The sequence below is a fragment of the Cherax quadricarinatus genome, chromosome 24 (assembly GCF_038502225.1).
Source record: "Cherax quadricarinatus isolate ZL_2023a chromosome 24, ASM3850222v1, whole genome shotgun sequence".
In the NCBI taxonomy this organism is placed as follows: domain Eukaryota; kingdom Metazoa; phylum Arthropoda; class Malacostraca; order Decapoda; family Parastacidae; genus Cherax; species Cherax quadricarinatus.
In genome coordinates, this window is record NC_091315.1 from 32,839,078 (window position 1) to 32,858,695 (window position 19,618).

Genomic DNA, 19,618 nt, shown 5'->3' on the forward strand with positions numbered 1-19,618 from the left:
GAGAGAGAGAGAGAGAGAGAGAGAGTGTGTGTGTGTGTGTACTCACCTAGTTGAGGTTGCAGGGGTCGATTCCAAGCTCCTGGCCCCGCCTCTTCACTCTCCCTGAACCTTGAGCTTTATCATACCTCTGCTTAAAGCTATGTATGGATCCTGCCTCCACTACATCGCTTCCCAAACTATTCCATTTCCTGACTACTCTGTGGCTGAAGAAATACTTCCTAACATCCCTGTGATTAATCCGTGTCTTCAACTTCCAACTGTGTCCCCTTGTTGCTGTGTCCCATCTCTGGAACATCTTGTCTTTGTCCACCTTGTCAATTCCTCTCAGTATTTTGTATGTCGTTATCATGCCCTCCCCCCCCCCTATCTCTCCTGTCCTCCAGTGTCGTCAGGTTGATTTCCCTTAACCTCTCCTCGTAGGACATACCTCTTAGCTCTGGGACTAGTCTTGTTGCAAACCTTTGCACTTTATCTAGTTTATTTACGTGCTTGGCTAGGTGTGGGTTCCAAACTGGTGCCGCATACTCCAACATGGGCCTAACGTACACGGTGTACAGGGTCCTGAGCGATTCCTTATTTAGATGTCGGAATGCTGTTCTGAGGTTTGCTAGGCGCCCATACGCTGCAGCAGTTATTTGGTTGATGTGAGCTTCAGGAGACGTGCCTGGTGTTATACTCACCCCAAGATCTTTTTCCTTGAGTGAGGTTTGTAGTCTCTGGCTCCCTAGACTGTACTCCATCTGCGGTCTTCTTTGCCCTTCCCCAATCTTCATGACTTTGCACTTAGTGGGGTTGAACTCCAGGAGCCAATTGCTGGACCAGGCCTGCAGCCTGTCCAGATCCCTTTGTAGTTCTGCCTGGTGTGTGTGTGTGTGTGTGTGTACTCACTTATTTGTGGTTGCAGGGGTCGAGTCTTAGCTCCTGGCCCCGCCTCTTCACCGGTTGCTACTGGGCCCTCTCTCTCCCCGCTCCATGAGCTTTATCAAACCTCGTCTTAAAACTGTGTATGGTTCCTGCCTCCACTACGTCATTTTCTAGGCTATTCCACTGCCTTACAACTCTATGACTGAAGAAATACTTCCTAATATCTCTCTGACTCATTTGTGTCTTCAACTTCCAACTGTGGCCTCTTGTTTCTGTGTCCCCTCCCTGGAACATCCTGTCTTTGTCCACCTTGTCTATTCCACGCAGTATTTTATATGTCGTTATCATGTCTCCCCTGACCCTCCTGTCCTCCAGTGTCGTCAGGCCGATTTCCCTTAATCTTTCTTCATAGGACATTCCCCTTAGCTCTGGAACTAACCTTGTGGCAAACCTTTGTACTTTCTCTAGTTTCTCGACGTGCTTTATCAAGTGTGGGTTCCAAACAGGTGCTGCATACTCCAGTATGGGCCTGACATACACGGTGTACAGTGTCTTGAACGATTCCTTACTAAGGTACCGGAATGCTGTTCTCAGGTTTGCCAGGTGCCCATATGCTGCAGCAGTTATCTGATTGATGTGTGCTTCTGGAGACATGCTCGGTGTTATACTCACCCCAAGATCTTTCTCCTTGAGTGAGGTTTGCAGTCTTTGGCCACCTAGCCTATACTCTGTCTGTGGTCTTCTGTGCCCTTCCCCTATCTTCATGACTTTGCATTTGGCAGGATTAAATTCGAGAAGCCATTTGCTGGACCAGGTGTCCAGTCTGTCCAGGTCTCTTTGAAGTCCTGCCTGGTCCTCATCAGATTTAATTCTCCTCATTAACTTCACATCATCTGCAAACAGGGACACTTCTGAGTCTAACCCTTCCATCATGTCGTTCACATATATCAAAAATAGCACTGGTCCTAGGACCAACCCCTGTGGGACCCCGCTCATCACAGGTGCCCACTGTGATACATCATTAGGTACCATGACTCGTTGTTGCCTCCCTGTCAGGTATTCTCTGATCCATTGCAGTGCCCTTCCTGTTATATGCACCTGATGCTCTAGCTTCTGCACTAATCTCTTGTGAGGAACTGTGTCAAAGGCCTTCTTGCAGTCCAAGAAGATGCAATCAACCCACCCCTCTCTCTCGTGTCTTACTTCTGTTATTTTATCATAAAACTCCAGAAGGTTTGTGGCACAGGATTTGCCTTCCATGAATCCGTACTGGTTGGCATTTATACTCTTGTTCCGTTCCAGGTGCTCCACCACTCTCCTCCTGATAATCTTCTCCATAATTTTGCATACTATACACGTCAATGACACAGGTCTATAGTTTAGTGCCTCTTTTCTGTCTCCTTTTTTAAAAATGGGAACTACATTTGCCGTCTTCCATACCTCAGGTAGTTGCCCAGTTTCCAGGGACGTGTTGAAGATTGTGGTAAGTGGCACGCACAACATATCTGCTCCCTCTCTAAGGACCCACGGGGAGATGTTGTCCGGTCCCATTGCCTTTGAGGTATCGATGTCCCTTAGCAGTTTCTTCACTTCCTCCTCATCTGTATGTATGTCGTCCAACACTTGTTGGTGTATTCCTTGCTGGTGTCCCCATCTGGTCTGTCCTCCCAGAGTCCTTCCTGTCTCTAGTGTAAATACTTCCTTAAATCTCGTGTTGAGCTCCTCACATACCTCTTGATCGTTCCTTGTGAGTTCTCCACCTTCTTTCCTCAGCCTTATCACCTGGTCCTTGACTGTTGTCTTCCTCCTAATGTGGCTATACAGCAGTTTCGGGTCAGATTTGACTTTCGATGCTATGTCGTTTTCATACTGTTGCTGGGCCTCCCTCCTTATCTGTGCATACTCGTTTCTGGCTCTTCTACTAATCTCCTTGTTTTCCTGGGTCCTATGCCTCCTGTACCTTTTCCATTCTCTGTTGCACTTAGTTTTTGCCTCCCTACACCTTCGGGTAAACCAAGGACTCGTTTTGGTCTTCCTATTATTTCTGTTTCCCTTGGGAACAAAACTTTCCTCTGCCTCCTTGCACTTTGTTGCCACATATTCCATCATCTCGTTTACTGATTTTCCTACCATTTCTCTGTCCCACTGAACCTCCTGCAGGAAGTTTCTCATACCTGTGTAGTCCCCCCTTTTATAGTTTGGCCTGTCCCCTTCAGTTCCTGTTACCTTCTCCACTTGTAACTCTACTATATAATCAAAACTCAGAACCACGTGATCGCTAGCTCCAAGGGGCCTCTCGTAAGTGATGTCCGCAATGTCTGAACTGCTCAGGGTGAACACAAGATCCAGTCTTGCTGGCTCATCCTCCCCTCTCTCTCTGGTTGTGTCCCTGACATGTTGATGCATGAGGTTTTCAAGTACCACATCCATCATCTTGGCTCTCCATGTTTCGGGACCCCCATGTGGCTCCAGGTTCTCCCAGTCGATTTCCCTGTGGTTGAAATCGCCCATTACCAGTAACTTTGCTCTGCTCGAGTGAGCTCTTCTTGCCACCTCAGCCAGTGTGTCCACCATCACGAGTGTCTTGCGTGTTTTGTAAACACGAGTGTCTTGCGTGTTTTGTAAACACAAGTGTCTTGCGTGTTTTGTAAACACGAGTATCTTGCGTGTTTTGTAAACACGAGTCTTGTGTGGTTTGTAAACACGAGAGTCTTGCGTGTTTCGGAAACACTAGTAACGTAAAGTAAACTTCCCATTTTGAGTAGGTAACTTGTTTTAATTGTACAAAAAAAAAAAAACACAATATGTGACAAACACGGGGACACTGACACACGGGGTCCCAGGACAGGCTCGGTCCCATCCCTTATGCTTCTCAGCTTTTTATTTTACTTACATTCGTTGAAAATTTTATTTTTCATATATCACCCAATTACCTGTCAACAAAATATTCTGTGAGTTGCACTGGGCGAGTTATGCTCAGCGAGTTGCACTGGATGAGTTATGCTCAGCGAGTTGCACTGGGTGAGTTATGCTCAGCGAGTTTCACTGGGTGAGTTATGCTCAGCGAGTTGCACTGGGTGTTATGCTCAGCGAGTTTCACTGGGCGAGTTATGCTCAGCGAGTTGCACTGGGTATTATGCTCAGCGAGTTGCACTGGGTGAGTTACGCTCAGCGAGTTGCACTGGATGAGTTATGCTCAGCGAGTTGCACTGGGTGAGTTACGCTCGGCGAGTTGCACTGGGTGAGTTACGCTCAGCGAGTTGCACTGGGTGAGTTATGCTCAGCATAACTTTCCAATCTCCTCTCCCACATACAGTAAAGTGTTTCTTAACGCCTGTGTTCCATCTTGTTTACCTTCCACCTATAACTGTGGATGTACTGACAAACTGAATGATGGGGGGGGGGGGGTTGAAACGAATTATCCTAACTGAATGTGACAAAACGGTGTGAATGTTACAACAGCATGATGCGTGTGTATTGGTAGTATAATAAAAATGTATCTGAGGAAGATGATCTTTGAAAATAAGCTTTGTTAGGAGAAGAGATTTTAGTACTCCTTCTTAGGAAATTAGAAAGTACATGTATATGATTCTGGGAATTGGAACTAGTATATGCACTTTGATCTGAGGTCTGAGATGTGGTCTTAATACATCAAACAGATGAAAAGTTTGCTCCAAGGAATTGGAATAGACTGGCAATGGATGGAGAGGCTCTGGTCTAAGGAACTGGAGCTAGATGGTCTTTGATCTGTTAAGTTTATTTAACCACAGGTACACAAGTACAATTATCATACATAGTGTAAATTACCGAGGATAACCCAAGAAAGTCTGACTTATTTCCAGTGGGGCTCTCTCTCTAGTAGCCTCACTTGAGGGGGCAGAGTCTGTATACTCCCCATCTAGTTGAGATATTTTTGGTTGGATAAGAAAACATATAATCCAAGGTAGTGGCGCTAACTGGTTTTTCATCTGAGAAAGTAGCAATCTCATTTAGGGGGAGACAAGAGGAAGTCTCCCTCATTGAGATTACTAACAACGGTTACTGTCTACTAGGAAAAAAGTTAGATTTTATGTATTTAAACTGACATGAAGAAATACTAATAATATTGAAATTACTACGCAATAAATAAATGTAGATTGCAACATTTTCACACAAGGTATTGATAGGCATTGAAAAACAGTTTTAAAATAACTGTAATGAAAACGAGAATGAGGAGAGAGTGGAAGGGTTGTAGTGGAGATAGTGTTGGAGCGAGAGAGAAGTGAGGGATATGTAGATGGGTGGATGAATGGGGAAGGGCAGCGGAGAGGCGTTGAGCAACCAGGTGTGGGTCAGGTGGGGTGGGGCGGCTAGGGTGCTGCCAAAGTCGCTTTACCAAAATACGTCGCTGAGATATATTTCCCCTACTGGATTATAGCCATCACAACCTGGTTTATCTGGTATATTCTGCAGGAAATGGTCATGTTTCCTCTTAAAAATTTTCTACCCTTTTTCCAGCAACATTTATCGTATCCGCTAGTAACATAATGAAGTCTTGAAAACGAATGTTGATAGTGTTCTTTAAATGAATGTATGCCCACTCCTTTCATTTTGCCTTGTTTTTCACAGGTTTATTCTACGCTTCCTCCCACATCTCTCACTCAAATAGCAGGAACATACCAAACGCTACTCGTGAGGACCGAGTGTTGCATTACCAGCAGCTGCAAGTACTCTCCCATCATACAGCTGGCTTTACAGGGAGGTCAAGGGCAGGGGACAACACACCACTAATCATCTTACCTGTGGAAAAAAAATGTTCTTGGTGAACATACAGCGACCAGTTTTATTCCAACAGCGATATATACACCAGCTTCATACTCATATTACACATGCAGGTATACATAGTACCGCGTCATATGTATGTTTTTTTTTTATCAACTTCACTGGACAGTTACCAAGTCACTCACGTCCAAGTTATCTTCACATATACTGCTTATCTCATACCTTATGGAAAATTACTGATTTATTTATTTATTTATTTAATAATTTGAACATACATACAGAGGTACAAAAAAAAAATACAGGTAAGAGCAGCATGCCAAAGCCACTTGTATGCATAGCATACATTAGCATAATTTTCTCCCCAATACAATTCAATTATTAAGGGCAAAAGAGGTCTTGGTCTCCCAAATGCTAAAACTACTCTTCCTAGCACCCCTATTTCCCTTTCCACACTCTCTTCTTTTCCCTGTCCTTGTCTGTCTCTCGGCCTTCTCTTTCTAACCCTTACTTACCCTCCCTGTCCTCCTCCTTACTCCCTGTCTCTTCTCTCTCCCTCACTTTCCCTCTTCCTCTCTCATCACTTCCACTTACCTTCCCTTTGCACACTCCTGGCTCTGCAGTGTCTAAAATTATATAAAACCTCATAAAATTTATTAACGCCTAAAAGCTAGTAAAACATTCTAAACTTTTGTAGTATAAATTAGAACCCATAAAACTAAGGTTCACCAACTTAAAGCCACTTGTAATTAGTAAACAAATCTTTAAAAATTTACTTTATATACAGTGAGAATTTCTCTACTGAAAATTCCTTGTCAAAGCATTCACGTCTTATTCTTAGCAACTGCTATGATACGGCTGGAAAACATTAGGACGTGTTTCCACTAAGACACCTGCTGTCCATGTTCACCGATCAGTATAAAATGGGTACCTGGGTGTTAGACGACTGGTGTGGAAAATTTTGGATTTTCCTAAATTCAGCATGTGTAAATCTGAATAATACAATAATTGTGTAATAAAATGTGATGCTGATTTGACCCTTTCGAGAAATTTCGAGCGAGGGAGGTGTAGAAGAGCTGCTGAGTGACGCCGGAGGAAGACGTCATGTTGAATTTAATGTGTGAATGCTGGACTGAATTGTGCAATGTAATCAGGCGTTCTCAAAGGTCAATTGGCGTATATCAGCCTTAATCCGTAATTTAGAAATTGCTGACACGTTCCTGCTGAAGAATTGGGATAGTGTGGAAAGCCCTAACAATTCGGAAACCAGAATGGAAAAATATAGGAGTTCAATGACTCCTTCCCAACAACACACCATAGCTAAGTGATGCTTACCCATAATGTACAGTAGTTTTAACGTTGACCATCGTAAATCCTAGCAAGTAGGGTAATGTTAGGGCATGTTCCATCAGCACTGTCTTCCAGTAATTGAGTAAGCGTTAATACCAATTTCTTTTGTGTACCCAGCAAGCCTAATCATATACAGTCCACATTATTTTATAATTTACCTTTATTGGTATTAACGTTTAAAAGTATAATTATTAATTTAATGTCAGGTCTAGCTTTTTGTAAGTGGTAGGGAATGGGCATCGAGGGAGTTGCAGTAAGGCGACTTGCTGTAACTCAAGTCCCATTTACCTCACCCAAATTACTTTCAGGTAAGGTCCTGTAAGCCTCCTGCAGGTGATATGCTCACATAATAATAATGATAATTCATAACTGGTGTGGGTCGCATCTTGAGACAAAATTGACCTAATTTGCCCGAAATGCTCTGCATAACAAGTGGTTTTTCTATACAGTAATGTGTCACTGATGTTAGCTATGCCTGTATACCTTGTACTTGCAGAAATAAAGATATATTATTATATTATTTTGCTTGATATTCAATGACTGAATGATACTGATGTTTATCAGTGGTGCATGAAAGCTGAGTTTTACATATATGTACATAGCTCAACTTATAGTTTTGTTAAGACTCACCTGTGTTAATGAAGTGTTGTGTTGCATCCAGCCGCGCCTGAAGATGGAGAGCGAGCCAGGTAAGCAGGGAGAGGCCAGTGAGTGCTAACAATAACAGTGCAGAGCGAAGAGCCTCGCCTGGACTGGCTATCCACGAGTGCCACCCATCACTACCCACACTCATACACCCACACCAACGACCCACTTCTTCGTCTGCTTGACTAGGGGACACACGCAAAAGATCACGTTCCCGTCTGATAAAAACATAATACAATTGTTAACACACAGAATTCGTACAATTTAGAATTTTAACCCAGAAACATATTTCAGAGAAATTTTCTTCTTAATAAATGCCACTTAACCCTTTCGCTGTTCAGACCCCTGCTCACAAACTTGCTCTCAGTGTCGAAGAATTAAAAAAATATATATATATATTTTCTCTTATGAAATGATGAGAAATTTTTCCCGATGATAATGACACCAAAATGATAAAATTTGATGTAAAACATTATAATCATTATTTTCGGCCATTCCATTGTTCCAGTTAACCAAACTCATAGCTATTTCGCTAGAACTCCATTTGTCCTATTGATGGAGTACACAAAACCGCCCATTTACCGATTTCAACTACCCAATTAAGTGATCAGAAATTGGTCATTTGGCCAATTTCATACACAATTCACGGAAAATTTCAAAATAGGGTCCAGAATTAACAATAAAAACATTCCTAGCTTGCTTTCCATTTTTAATTTTTATTCACACAAAATATAAGATTTACTGTTATGCAGACTACCGCATTTTTTGTAAAAATGGCATAAATAATATCAGCACATTTGTGGAAGCATATCAGACCCATCAGTTGACGTATTTTGGTGCATGATGTGACAAAAATCAAACATTTCCGCTACTTTGAGCTCAATTTCAAGGTACTTTTAGTCCGAAAACCAGTCAACATCATCTCTATTTCTGTAACATATCTTCCATTCTATCAAATGAGGCCAAGAAAACGAGAATACAACCATAAATACCATACAAAAATACACCGCAAAGTTTATGTTTTAAACCAAAAACACAGTCGGAGTGTTATTTTGCTCATTACGCACTGCGTGCTGCAGGATTTTTTTTTTATACTGCACACACTGGCCACTCAGACCCATTCTCTCATATGTAGGCCTACCAGTTTTCTCCCGCAAGATTGGAAGCCACTAGAATTTTGGCGTAATATTACGGGACCAACACTGGCTTGAAAGCCGTAATATTACAGGACTGACAGAGAAAGGGTTAGACACACACAGATTATATGAGGGCAAATTTCCTTCATACACTATTAAAAGCATAAGTGTTAATGTAAGACAAAATGTAGATTTTTAGGAAACAAAGCATCATCAAACAAATATAAGACACTGGGCACAATTACTTGTTGGATCAGCAAAGTTAAGTAACGTTGGGATTAGCTAGCACTTGGATGGATGACCATCTGGAAACACCAAACGTTGCTGGTAATCCCTTTATATTTTATAGGTGATCTTGACTCAATGGTAACACTTTCAGTTTACAACCTGAGATATTATCTTTTCAAATTTCATCTAATGACAGTAATATAAATTATTTAAATATCATAGTTGTAGGAAAAGAGCTAGGTTCATAATGTCACATCTTCCATAACTAATGTTAAAAATATTTTTCAAGTTTTCAGAGACTATACTTAAATTCTTCTTGGAACCCATTTTAATACTTAATAATAATAATAATAATATCTTCATTTCTACAAGTACATGTACAAGGTATACAGGCCAACCTCACATCAATGACATACTGTACTACTACAGTGGAACCTCTGGTCACAACCATAATTCATTCCAAAACTGGTCGCGGCCTGATTTTGTCATGACCCAAACCTAATTTCCCCACTGGATTGTATGTAAATACAATTAATCTGTTCCAGACCCCTAAGAACTGTAAGTAAACATTGTTTTTTTAAGATTTTTAAGCACAAAAATAGTTAATTATACCATAGAATGACAGTGTAATATTAAACTAAATGTAAAAACCTTGAATAACACTGAGAAAACCTTGAACAACAGAGAAAACTAACATTGCATAAGTCCGTTATAGACCCCTTACGGACCGTTCGCTGTAAACAGTTTTTTTTTTTTTAGAGTTTTAAGCACAGAAAAAATAAACGTTTAAAAAATCCTTAATTATACAAAATAATGCACAGTTTAATAGAGAAAAAAACTTAAATAACAAAGGAAAAAACATACCATAAACAACCAAGAAAACAAAATGAATTCAAAAATAGTACACGAAATACAACAAAAGGAGTTCACAGCAAATGAACACACATCTGAATGAGATCGACTACAAGGCGAGGGTCTTTGTTAGGTGTACACAAACAACAGGAAGTGGGGAAAATTGGCACGTGCAAAAAAAATGGCGCAGAATGTGAAAATTGACACGGCTGTGTTTGTTCAGCACCTGATTAAGTGTTTGTGACCAGATGCAAAAATTGGGCAAATTTTTTGGTCATTAAATCTGTTCGTGTTTGGAAGCATTCGCAACCAAAGGTTCCACTGTATATAGAAAGCCTCTTGTTATACAGAGCATTTCAGGCAAATTAAGTCAGTTTTGTCCCAGGATGCAACCCACCAGATGATTAACACCCAGATACCCATTTTATAATGATGGGTGAACATGGACAGCAGGTGTCTCATGGAAACACATCCTAATGGTATCCAGTATAATAATAATAATAATATACTTCATTTAGCACTTCACACTGCCCTTACTAACTCTACTCCTGTTATACACTCTACCCTCGCTAATTTCTGATCAAGCGTATTAAACCTTCAGCACACCCTACCCTGCAGTGCTGTATCACTCTTGTGTGTTTAGTGCTTAGCTATGGTAATAATAATAATACATAATAGTAATAATAAAGCCAGGACAATGCATAGGTGTTTACAATAAAGCTAATGGTACAGGAGTGACCCCACTTTAGTGTTTCACTTTACAGCATTTCACTAATACAGCAGTTTTTAATTATACCCATTGTTCATTTAGTCATACTTCCTACAATAGATATATTCACCACTCACTGTAAGCTAAGGATGAACATATTTTAAGGTAAGTAATATGTGTGCTGTATATGCACTTTTTAGGCCTGGCTATATTGCTCACCTAACATGTTTACACTATCATAAATTATCAGGCTTTTATTCGCACTTGAAAGTTAAAAAAAGGCTACGATTCACTTTACAGCAATTTTATCTTACAATAGTTGCTCGAAACCTAACCTGCTGTATAAGCAGGGCCCTCATGTATTCTTAACTTCATATCAAAAAATATAAATAATAGAAGTTCTAAGGTTTTACTTCAATTTTATATATCTTTGGTAAGCCTTCCTTTAGACCATGCTGGAAAATGTACAAAGAAGAATGACAAGGTTAATCCTAAGTAACGGAAACTTTTCCTATGAAGATACTGAGGATACTGAATTTGCACTCTGGAAAGATGTAAAATTTGGGGGAGGGGGGATGTGATTAAAATGTACAAATGGCAAACAGGCATAAAAAAGGGTGATAAAAATAACATACTGAAAGTATCTAAAGACAGGACCAGTAGCAATGGCTTCAAGCTGGAAAAATTTAGATTTAGAAAGATAAAAGGATATACGGGTCTGGTTGGTCAGCTGTTCATGACCTCCATGTTTCACATATGAATATTCCATTCCCAGACTATTTTTGCTGTAATCTCTACATAACTTCACAACCGTTGGCAACAATGATGGTATGAGTAGCTTCGTTGGTAGTGTACTCAGCTCACACATTGAGTGTCTGTGGTTTGATCCCAGGTATGGGTGGAAATACTGGGCATGCTTCCTTACACTGGCTATCCCTGTTCACTTAGTAGTGAGTAGGTACCTGGGTGTTAGCTGACTGGTGTGGGTCACATCCTGGAGGACAAGATTAACATAGTTGATGGTGGCCTGTTGCTCAATTGCTGGTGCACTTAGCTCACACACTGAGGTCTGGAGTTTGAATCTCCTCAAGTACAGCTGGAAAACATTAGGAACGTGTATCTATACGCCACCTGCTGTCCCTGTCCATGTTCACCCATCAGTAAAATGGGTACCTTGGAATTAGTCGACTGGTGTAGGTCTCATCCTGGGACAAAACTGACCTAATTTTCCCGAAATGCTCTGCATAACAATGGGCTTTCTATATAGTAGTATGTCACTGATGTCAGATAGGCCTGCATACCATGTACATGTACTTGTAGTAAATAAAGATATTATTATTATTATAAAATGCTCTGCATAACCAGGAGCTTTCTATATAGTGACTGATGACAGCTAAGTCTTTTTAAGTTGTATCATGTACTTGTAGAAATAATAATAATTAATAATTAATTATTATTATTATTTCTACAAGTACATGATACAACTTAAAAAGACTTATTATTATTATTATAAGTTATATTTATTAATTCCTGTTTAGGTTTCTGGTCTTTTTATCATCTCTGTCATGGTTGGTAGACCATACTCTCCCGGCTTCACATCGAATACGTACGTCTCATTTATGGGTTCCTCATGGAGAAGTGCCCACTGCCACTCTGAGAATTGTCAGGTTCCAATTTTAGTTTGCCATATCCTAATAAACTGTCCTGTCTATCAGCAAGCACGCAGAATTTACCTCCAGCGTCTCACTGCTCTAACGTCCTTACTTTATCTGACCTCCTCACTGATAGCCCCTCCTTTGACACAGACTCCCTCTTTGATTTTTTGTCAGTAACAGCTTTATTACACCGACTTTGATTATACTTACCTTTAGCACTTCTCACTGCCCTTACTAACTCTGCCTCTGACGTACTCTTCATGCTCGGTAGTCTCTGATCAAGCATATTATAATAATAATATAATAATATCTTTATTTACTAAAAGTATATGTACATGGTATACAGGCCTAGCTGACAATGACATACTACTATACAGAAAGCCACTTGTTATGCAGAGCATTTCGGCCAAATTAGGTCTGTTTTGTCCCAGGATGCAACCTGGAGTTTACCTGGAGAGAGTTCCGGGGGTCAACGCCCCCTGCGGCCCGGTCTGTGACCAGGCCTCCTGGTGGATCAGAGCCTGATCAACCAAGCTGTTACTGCTGGCTGCACGCAAACCAACGTACGAGCCACAGCCCGGCTGGTCAGGAACCGACTTTAGGTGCTCGTCCAGTGCCATCTTGAAGACTGCCAGGGGTCTGTTGGTAATCCCCCTTATGTATGCTGGGAGGCAGTTGAACAGTCTCAGGCCCCTGACACTTATTGTATGGTCTCTTAACGTGCTAGTGACACCCCTGCTTTTCATTGGGGGGATGTTGCATCGTCTGCCAAGTCTTTTGCTTTCGTAGTGAGTGATTTTCGTGTGCAAGTTCGGTACTTGTCCCTCTAGGATTTTCCAGGTGTATATAATCATGTATCTTTCCCGCCTGCATTCCAGGGAATACAGGTTTAGGAACCTCAAGCGCTCCCAGTAATTGAGGTGTTTTATCTCCGTTATGCGCGCCGTGAAGGTTCTCTGTACATTTTCTAGGTCAGCAATTTCACCTGCCTTGAAAGGTGCTGTTAGTGTGCAGCAATATTCCAGCCTAGATAGAACAAGTGACCTGAAGAGTGTCATCATGAGCTTGGCCTCCCTAGTTTTGAAGGTTCTCATTATCCATCCTGTCATTTTTCTAGCAGATGTGAGATTCCCTAAGAAAACCAGCAGAGAAAGGTGAGACTCCTGTGAGTTCTGTCCCTCTCCTGAAGGTGCAGTGCTGCTAAGGCAAGGGCAGGGCCTGGCCCTCCCTTGAGGCCCCCTAACTGGACCAGTGCGGGCATGCAAGTGCCACACAACGAAAACTCATACCAGTCACCACAGCCTGGTGACTAAAGCTTTAGTACACCCTACCCTGCAACACTGTATGACCCTCGTGGGTGTACCAATTAGTTATGACTGTAATAACATTAATTACACTTTTAGCACGTCCTACCCTGCAGTGCTGTATGAATAGTGAATTTAGCGCTTAGCTATGATTGTGATGATGATAATGATGATAATGATGATAATAATAATAATAATAATAATAAACCATACCATGGGTGGGGTTTGAACCCGCGGTCAGTCTAAAAACTCCAGACCGTCACGTCAGCCACTGGTCTGGAGTTTTGATACTCTGACCGCGGGTTCACACCCCACCCTTGGTATGGTTTGTTTACAATCGTATCATTACGATTTCGTGAGTCAATAATAATAATTATAATAATACCTGCAGTACCGCATGACTCTACTGGGCTTAGAACTTAGTTATGACTGTAATAATAATAATATAGGTCTAGTAATAGTTGTAAATGAATAGAACAATCACAGATTGTGCCACTGAAGTGAGAACTTTAGGTAGCTTTAATTATAATCTTAACTAAGTGTTGTGGGTAGTTTTAAATATAGAGTGGATGGATATATGACTGAGTGCAATTGTGAGATGGACTTGCCTAGCATGTACCAGTAGGCCTACTGCAGTATTCCTTCATTCTTATATTCTGATTTCAGCCCAAATTTGATTTTTTTTTACCACCCTGTAACAAGAGGTTAAAAGCAAGTAAGTTAGTATGTAAGGGTGACCTATATACTCATCCATTAACATGATTAACTCTTACGAAACAAAAGCTTAACATGGATCAATAAACCTATATAATATACCTTTTTAACCGCTTCTTTCTCTGGGGTGGAGGGTTGTCTGGCATTGGAGCAAAATGTATGACTTCATTTTCAGAGTCTGAGCCGGACAAGTCCAGCAATTTGTACGTATCCATACTATTATTGTTTAAGCAAGACCCTGAGACCATTTTGAACACCTGACACATTACAATTTGCACACTACATGTCAGTTGCTGAGACTACATTATCAGCGTCCACCTGACACACAACATAGTTACTTTCCTTCTCAACAGATGGCAATGTTTGCCTGTAAACAAACCCTCAAGGGACCTTGTGTTTAAAGTCAGCTGATAATTGGTCATTTAAAATTCAAATTGTTATTATAATCAAGGGGGAAGCGCTAAATCTGTAGGATTATACAGCGCCTGTGGTGAGGGGATGATGAAAGGTATTCAGGCTTAATTCAGGGAACTGGAGAACAGATCCAGTTCCCTAGATCGAGAGCCCTTCACCAGCATCAAGGGAGCTTCCCTGAGGGGTTAAAATTCAAAAGATATGATTTTGTTCGCATTTTTAACTCTGATGGGAAAGCGGTAAACCCGTAGGATTATACAGCGCCTGTTCGGGGGGGGGGGGGATAATCCAAGAAAATCAGTGCGTCATATATTATCGAGGAAGAGGATTGTCTAATTTTCATTGGGGTCCTTAAGCATAAACTTGTATACTTGTGTCAGAAGCCTCTTCAAGAGGGGCTCCTTGGCGTGGTGAAGAGGCTCTTGGTCTGAGGAATTAGACCTGTCGGTCTTCTTCCTCAGACCGAACCTAATTACCCCCCCCCCAATTTCCCCTCCCCTATCCCATCCTCCCCTTTTTCCTTTCCTCCTCCTCCTCCCCACCCCTCCCTTTTGCCCTTCCTCTTTTTGGCCTTTGGGATTTCTCCCACAGGCGCGCTAGTTCCTAGGTAGGGGAAAGGATACCGGGGTCCATCCCATTCCGTTGAGGTTCTTGGCGGTGGCGTAGTTTGCCGTGGAATCTGGATCGCCTGGGGATATCCCGATCCCTCTCTGGTACCCCGGAGTAGCTTTGGGTGTCTTTCGGGCGACGGGTGTATCTCTGGAAGCCACCTTTCGGATTCCGGGGGTGGTGGCCGAAGGAGGTATGCTTTGTGGCGGATATCAGGCCACCCTCTCTTTTGTCCACCGAGGTAGCTCCGCAGATGTGAGGTTGCTATCCCGGATTGCTGGTTTTCTGGCATTAAGGGTAGGGTATGGCACGGGTTCCATGCTGCATCTGCGCTACTAGCGGTGCTGAGGTCCTCTTGGGCGCGGAAGGAGATTTCCGGTCCTTTCATTCCTCCTGGGAACTATTCCTCCCCGCTCCCCCCTTTTTTTTATTCTTTTTTTTATTATTTTCTTTTCTTCTTTATTTTTTTTTCTTAAAAACAAAAAGCAAAGGAGTAACCTAACCATGGAGAACCCAATCCATGAACCCACTACCCCCGGGCCCCTTCTTGATACCGCACCTGGAGTTTACCTGGAGTTTACCTGGAGAGAGTTCCGGGGGTCAACGCCCCCGCGGCCCGGTCTGAGACCAGGCCTCCTGGTGGATCAGAGCCTGATCAACCAGGCTGTTGCTGCTGGCTGCACGCAAACCAACATACGAGCCACAGCCCGGCTGATCCGGAACTGACTTTAGGTGCTTGTCCAGTGCCAGCTTGAAGACTGCCAGGGGTCTGTTGGTAATCCCCCTTATGTGTGCTGGGAGGCAGTTGAACAGTCTCGGGCCCCTGACACTTATTGTATGGTCTCTTAACGTGCTAGTGACACCCCTGCTTTTCATTGGGGGGATGGTGCATCGTCTGCCAAGTCTTTTGCTTTCGTAGTGGGTGATTTTCGTGTGCAAGTTCGGTACTAGTCCCTCTAGGATTTTCCAGGTGTATATAATCATGTATCTCTCCCTCCTGCGTTCCAGGGAATACAGGTTTAGGAACCTCAAGCGCTCCCAATAATTGAGGTGTTTTATCTCCGTTATGCGCGCCGTGAAAGTTCTCTGTACATTTTCTAGGTCGGCAATTTCACCTGCCTTGAAAGGTGCTGTTAGTGTGCAGCAATATTCCAGCCTAGATAGAACAAGTGACCTGAAGAGTGTCATCATGGGCTTGGCCTCCCTAGTTTTGAAGGTTCTCATTATCCATCCTGTCATTTTTCTAGCAGATGCGATTGATACAGTGTTATGGTCCTTGAAGGTGAGATCCTCCGACATGATCACTCCCAGGTCTTTGACGTTGGTGTTTCGCTCTATTTTGTGGCCAGAATTTGTTTTGTACTCTGATGAAGATTTAATTTCCTCATGTTTACCATATCTGAGTAATTGAAATTTCTCATCGTTGAACTTCATATTGTTTTCTGCAGCCCACTGAAAGACCCTGACCCTGCCTTGTTTTTAGACCACTCTTCGGACACTCCTGATGCCCCTGTACCTCTTGCTGGTGCTGTTTCCTCACCCGCTTCAGGTACCGGGGCTTCAACTGACTCCTTCGATTTGTCTGAACTCCGCTCTCCTTTGACTATGCTTCCGGCTTCTCCCTCTAGGGTACGGCAATTTTCGAATTGCCCGCCCATTTCACGCCGGACCAACTCTGGTCCTACTAAACGCCAACGTCAATCTCCTGATGATGCTCCTTCGTTACCTTCCCATTCTACTCGGAAAAGACCGACACGTCATGCACTCCCTCTCCACGCTCAGTTTCGGACCACACAATGGACTAAATTCTTTACTTTAAGACCGACTTCTTCTGCCTACCTTTCTGACCATAGTATTGGCAAAGCGCTCCTGCGTCATGTTGGTAGAGATATTTCATTTCATGCTCTCAAGAGCGGTACACGCATCGTCACTGTCCAGAATGCTACCCAAGCTCATGATCTTTCTCTCCTTTCGCATATAGATACTACTCCTATCACTATTGAAAAACATCTTTCTCTCAATTCTTGTAGTGGAACTGTCATTCTGCCCCATACCATAGTCCAACAGAATTTCCAGTCATGTGGCAATGACATTCTTGAACAGCTGGAACTCCAGGATCTCCCAATCTTCAAAGTAGACACTTATGTCCTTCCTGCCCGTGGGCGGAGACGTTACCCTTGCAATGTAGCTCGTTTAACTTTTGACAGCCGAGAACTCCCATCCTCTGTATATGTCGCGGGACATCGGTTACAAGTTCGAAAGGTGATACCTACACCGCAACAGTGTAGAAATTGCTGGCGTTTTGGTCACCCAGCGAAATATTGCAGATCTATGGCCGAATGCCCAGTCTGTGGTGCCGACGACCATTCTAATACATCTTGCAGTCAACCTCCATCTTGCCTTAATTGTAATGAAGCTCATCCTTCGTACTCCCGCTGTTGCCAGGTCTACTTAAATGAACGTGAAATCCGTTGCCTCAAAGAGGCAGAAGGTCTCCCTTATGCTATGGCAGTTACTCATCTCCGCCTCCAAGGGAGACTACCCCGTGTTTCTTATTCTCATGTTTCAAAACATCCCCCCACTTCTGGGGTCCCATCTTCTGCAGCCTCCTCTGTTGTTACCCCTCCCATAGCCACTCCAGCATCTAATCCTTTTGCTGTCCTTGGCTCTGACGTCCCGACTACAACTCAGTCTGTTCTCACATCTTCGCGTCCTTCCTCACAAGCCGCAGTATCGACAAGACCTCGTACGACACCTAATACCAATCGCCCCTCTACTTCTCAGAAGTCCAAAAAATCCACATTGCTCAAATCTTCTTTGCCCCTTCCTTCCCTTCTTCCACCTCCACACTTTACCTTTCCAGTCTCTGTGCCTAGTTCTTCCCCTCTCTCTGGCTCTATTACAAGTGTGGAGATTCACCCTCCTCCTCGTACTATGCCTTCCACCCCCGTCCCCTCCCAAGTTTCTCCCTCTTCTGCCACCTCCCAGGTTTCTGCCTCTTCTGCCCCCCCCCCCCACACTTCATCTCCAGTCCCTTACACTCTTTCCTCCCCCTCTACTTTGGTACAGTCCATTACTGTCCCAATCTTTACTCACCCTCCCCCTTCTATCTCCAATATGGTCTCCCATACATCTTTGAATTCAGAAACACTTGAAGCCATTTCAGAATATATTGCAGAGACTAAACCTTCAATGGACACTGATTCACTTCCTGTTCCTTCTCTTCCCTCTCCTCCATCTTCACAACCCCATTCTTTGCAACGCTCCGTTCCTTCGCTGCTTGAACATCTTCCAATGCCACCACACGTTGACTTTTCTAACCCCTCTAGTCCGTAGGTGCCTTTCCCTACGGATTCCTGGTATTTTCTTCATCGCCAATCATGGCCTATTTACAGTGGAATATCCGCGGCCTCAGGGGTAATCGGGATGAGCTTCAGATATTGCTTTCCAGGTTTTCCCCTGTTGGTGCTTCCTTACAAGAACCAAAATTACACTCGGCTGTTTTCCAACCTATCTCAGGCTATAATTTATTGTATTCTTCGGATCCTTTCTCAGATGGGACCTTTAATGAAAGTCCCCTTCTTCTACGCAAAGATATTCCGTACTGTCAACTATTTGTCCATATTCCCTGGAACGCAGGAGGGAGAGATACATGATTATATACACCTGGAAAATCCTAGAGGGACTAGTACCGAACTTGCACATGAAAATCACTCACTACGAAAGCAAAAGACTTGGCAGACGATGCACCATCCCCTCAATGAAAAGCAGGGGTGTCACTAGCACGTTAAGAGACCATACAATAAGTGTCAGGGGCCCGAGACTGTTCAACTGCCTCCCAGCACACATAAGGGGGATTACCAACAGACCCCTGGCAGTCTTCAAGCTGGCACTGGACAAGCACCTAAAGTCAGTTCCGGATCAGCCGGGCTGTGGCTCGTACGTTGGTTTGCGTGCAGCCAGCAGCAACAGCCTGGTTGATCAGGCTCTGATCCACCAGGAGGCCTGGTCACAGACCGGGCCGCGGGGGCGTTGACCCCCGGAACTCTCTCCAGGTAAACTCCAGGTAAACCTCGCTGCATTACACTGCAGCCCGTATCCACTTGAATAAGTGGTTTACAATATGTTCTTTATATCTCTCTCTCCTTCTCGAGCATTTTCTATCCCAGACTTTACCTTTCTTGTTTCATCCTTACCACCACCACTTCTGTTACTTGGTGATTTTAACGCCCACCATTTCCTCTGGGGGGGGGGTCTCATTGTGACTCACGTGGCATCCAGTTGGAGGCTTTTCTCGCCTCTCACCCCCTCCATGTTTTAAATACAGGTACTCCCACCCATTTTAATCCTCGTACTCATACTCTCTCTTGCATCGATCTA

At 43.1% G+C, this 19,618-nt stretch overlaps 1 protein-coding gene across 1 annotated transcript in view; it reads right to left on the minus strand.

The window, feature by feature from the left end:
• The window catches only part of LOC128690707 (EF-hand calcium-binding domain-containing protein 14), a 267,606-nt gene extending 253,023 nt beyond the window's left edge, over positions 1–14,583 (minus strand). The window contains exons 1-2 of the mRNA XM_070088309.1: positions 14,318–14,583; positions 7,603–7,835 (exon numbers count right to left, since the gene is read on the minus strand). Of these exons, the coding sequence (XP_069944410.1) occupies positions 7,603–7,835; positions 14,318–14,481 (397 nt within the window). The 5' untranslated portion in view covers positions 14,482–14,583. The remainder of the gene's footprint in view (positions 1–7,602; positions 7,836–14,317) is intronic.
• Between the last annotated feature and the right edge of the window lie 5,035 nt (positions 14,584–19,618).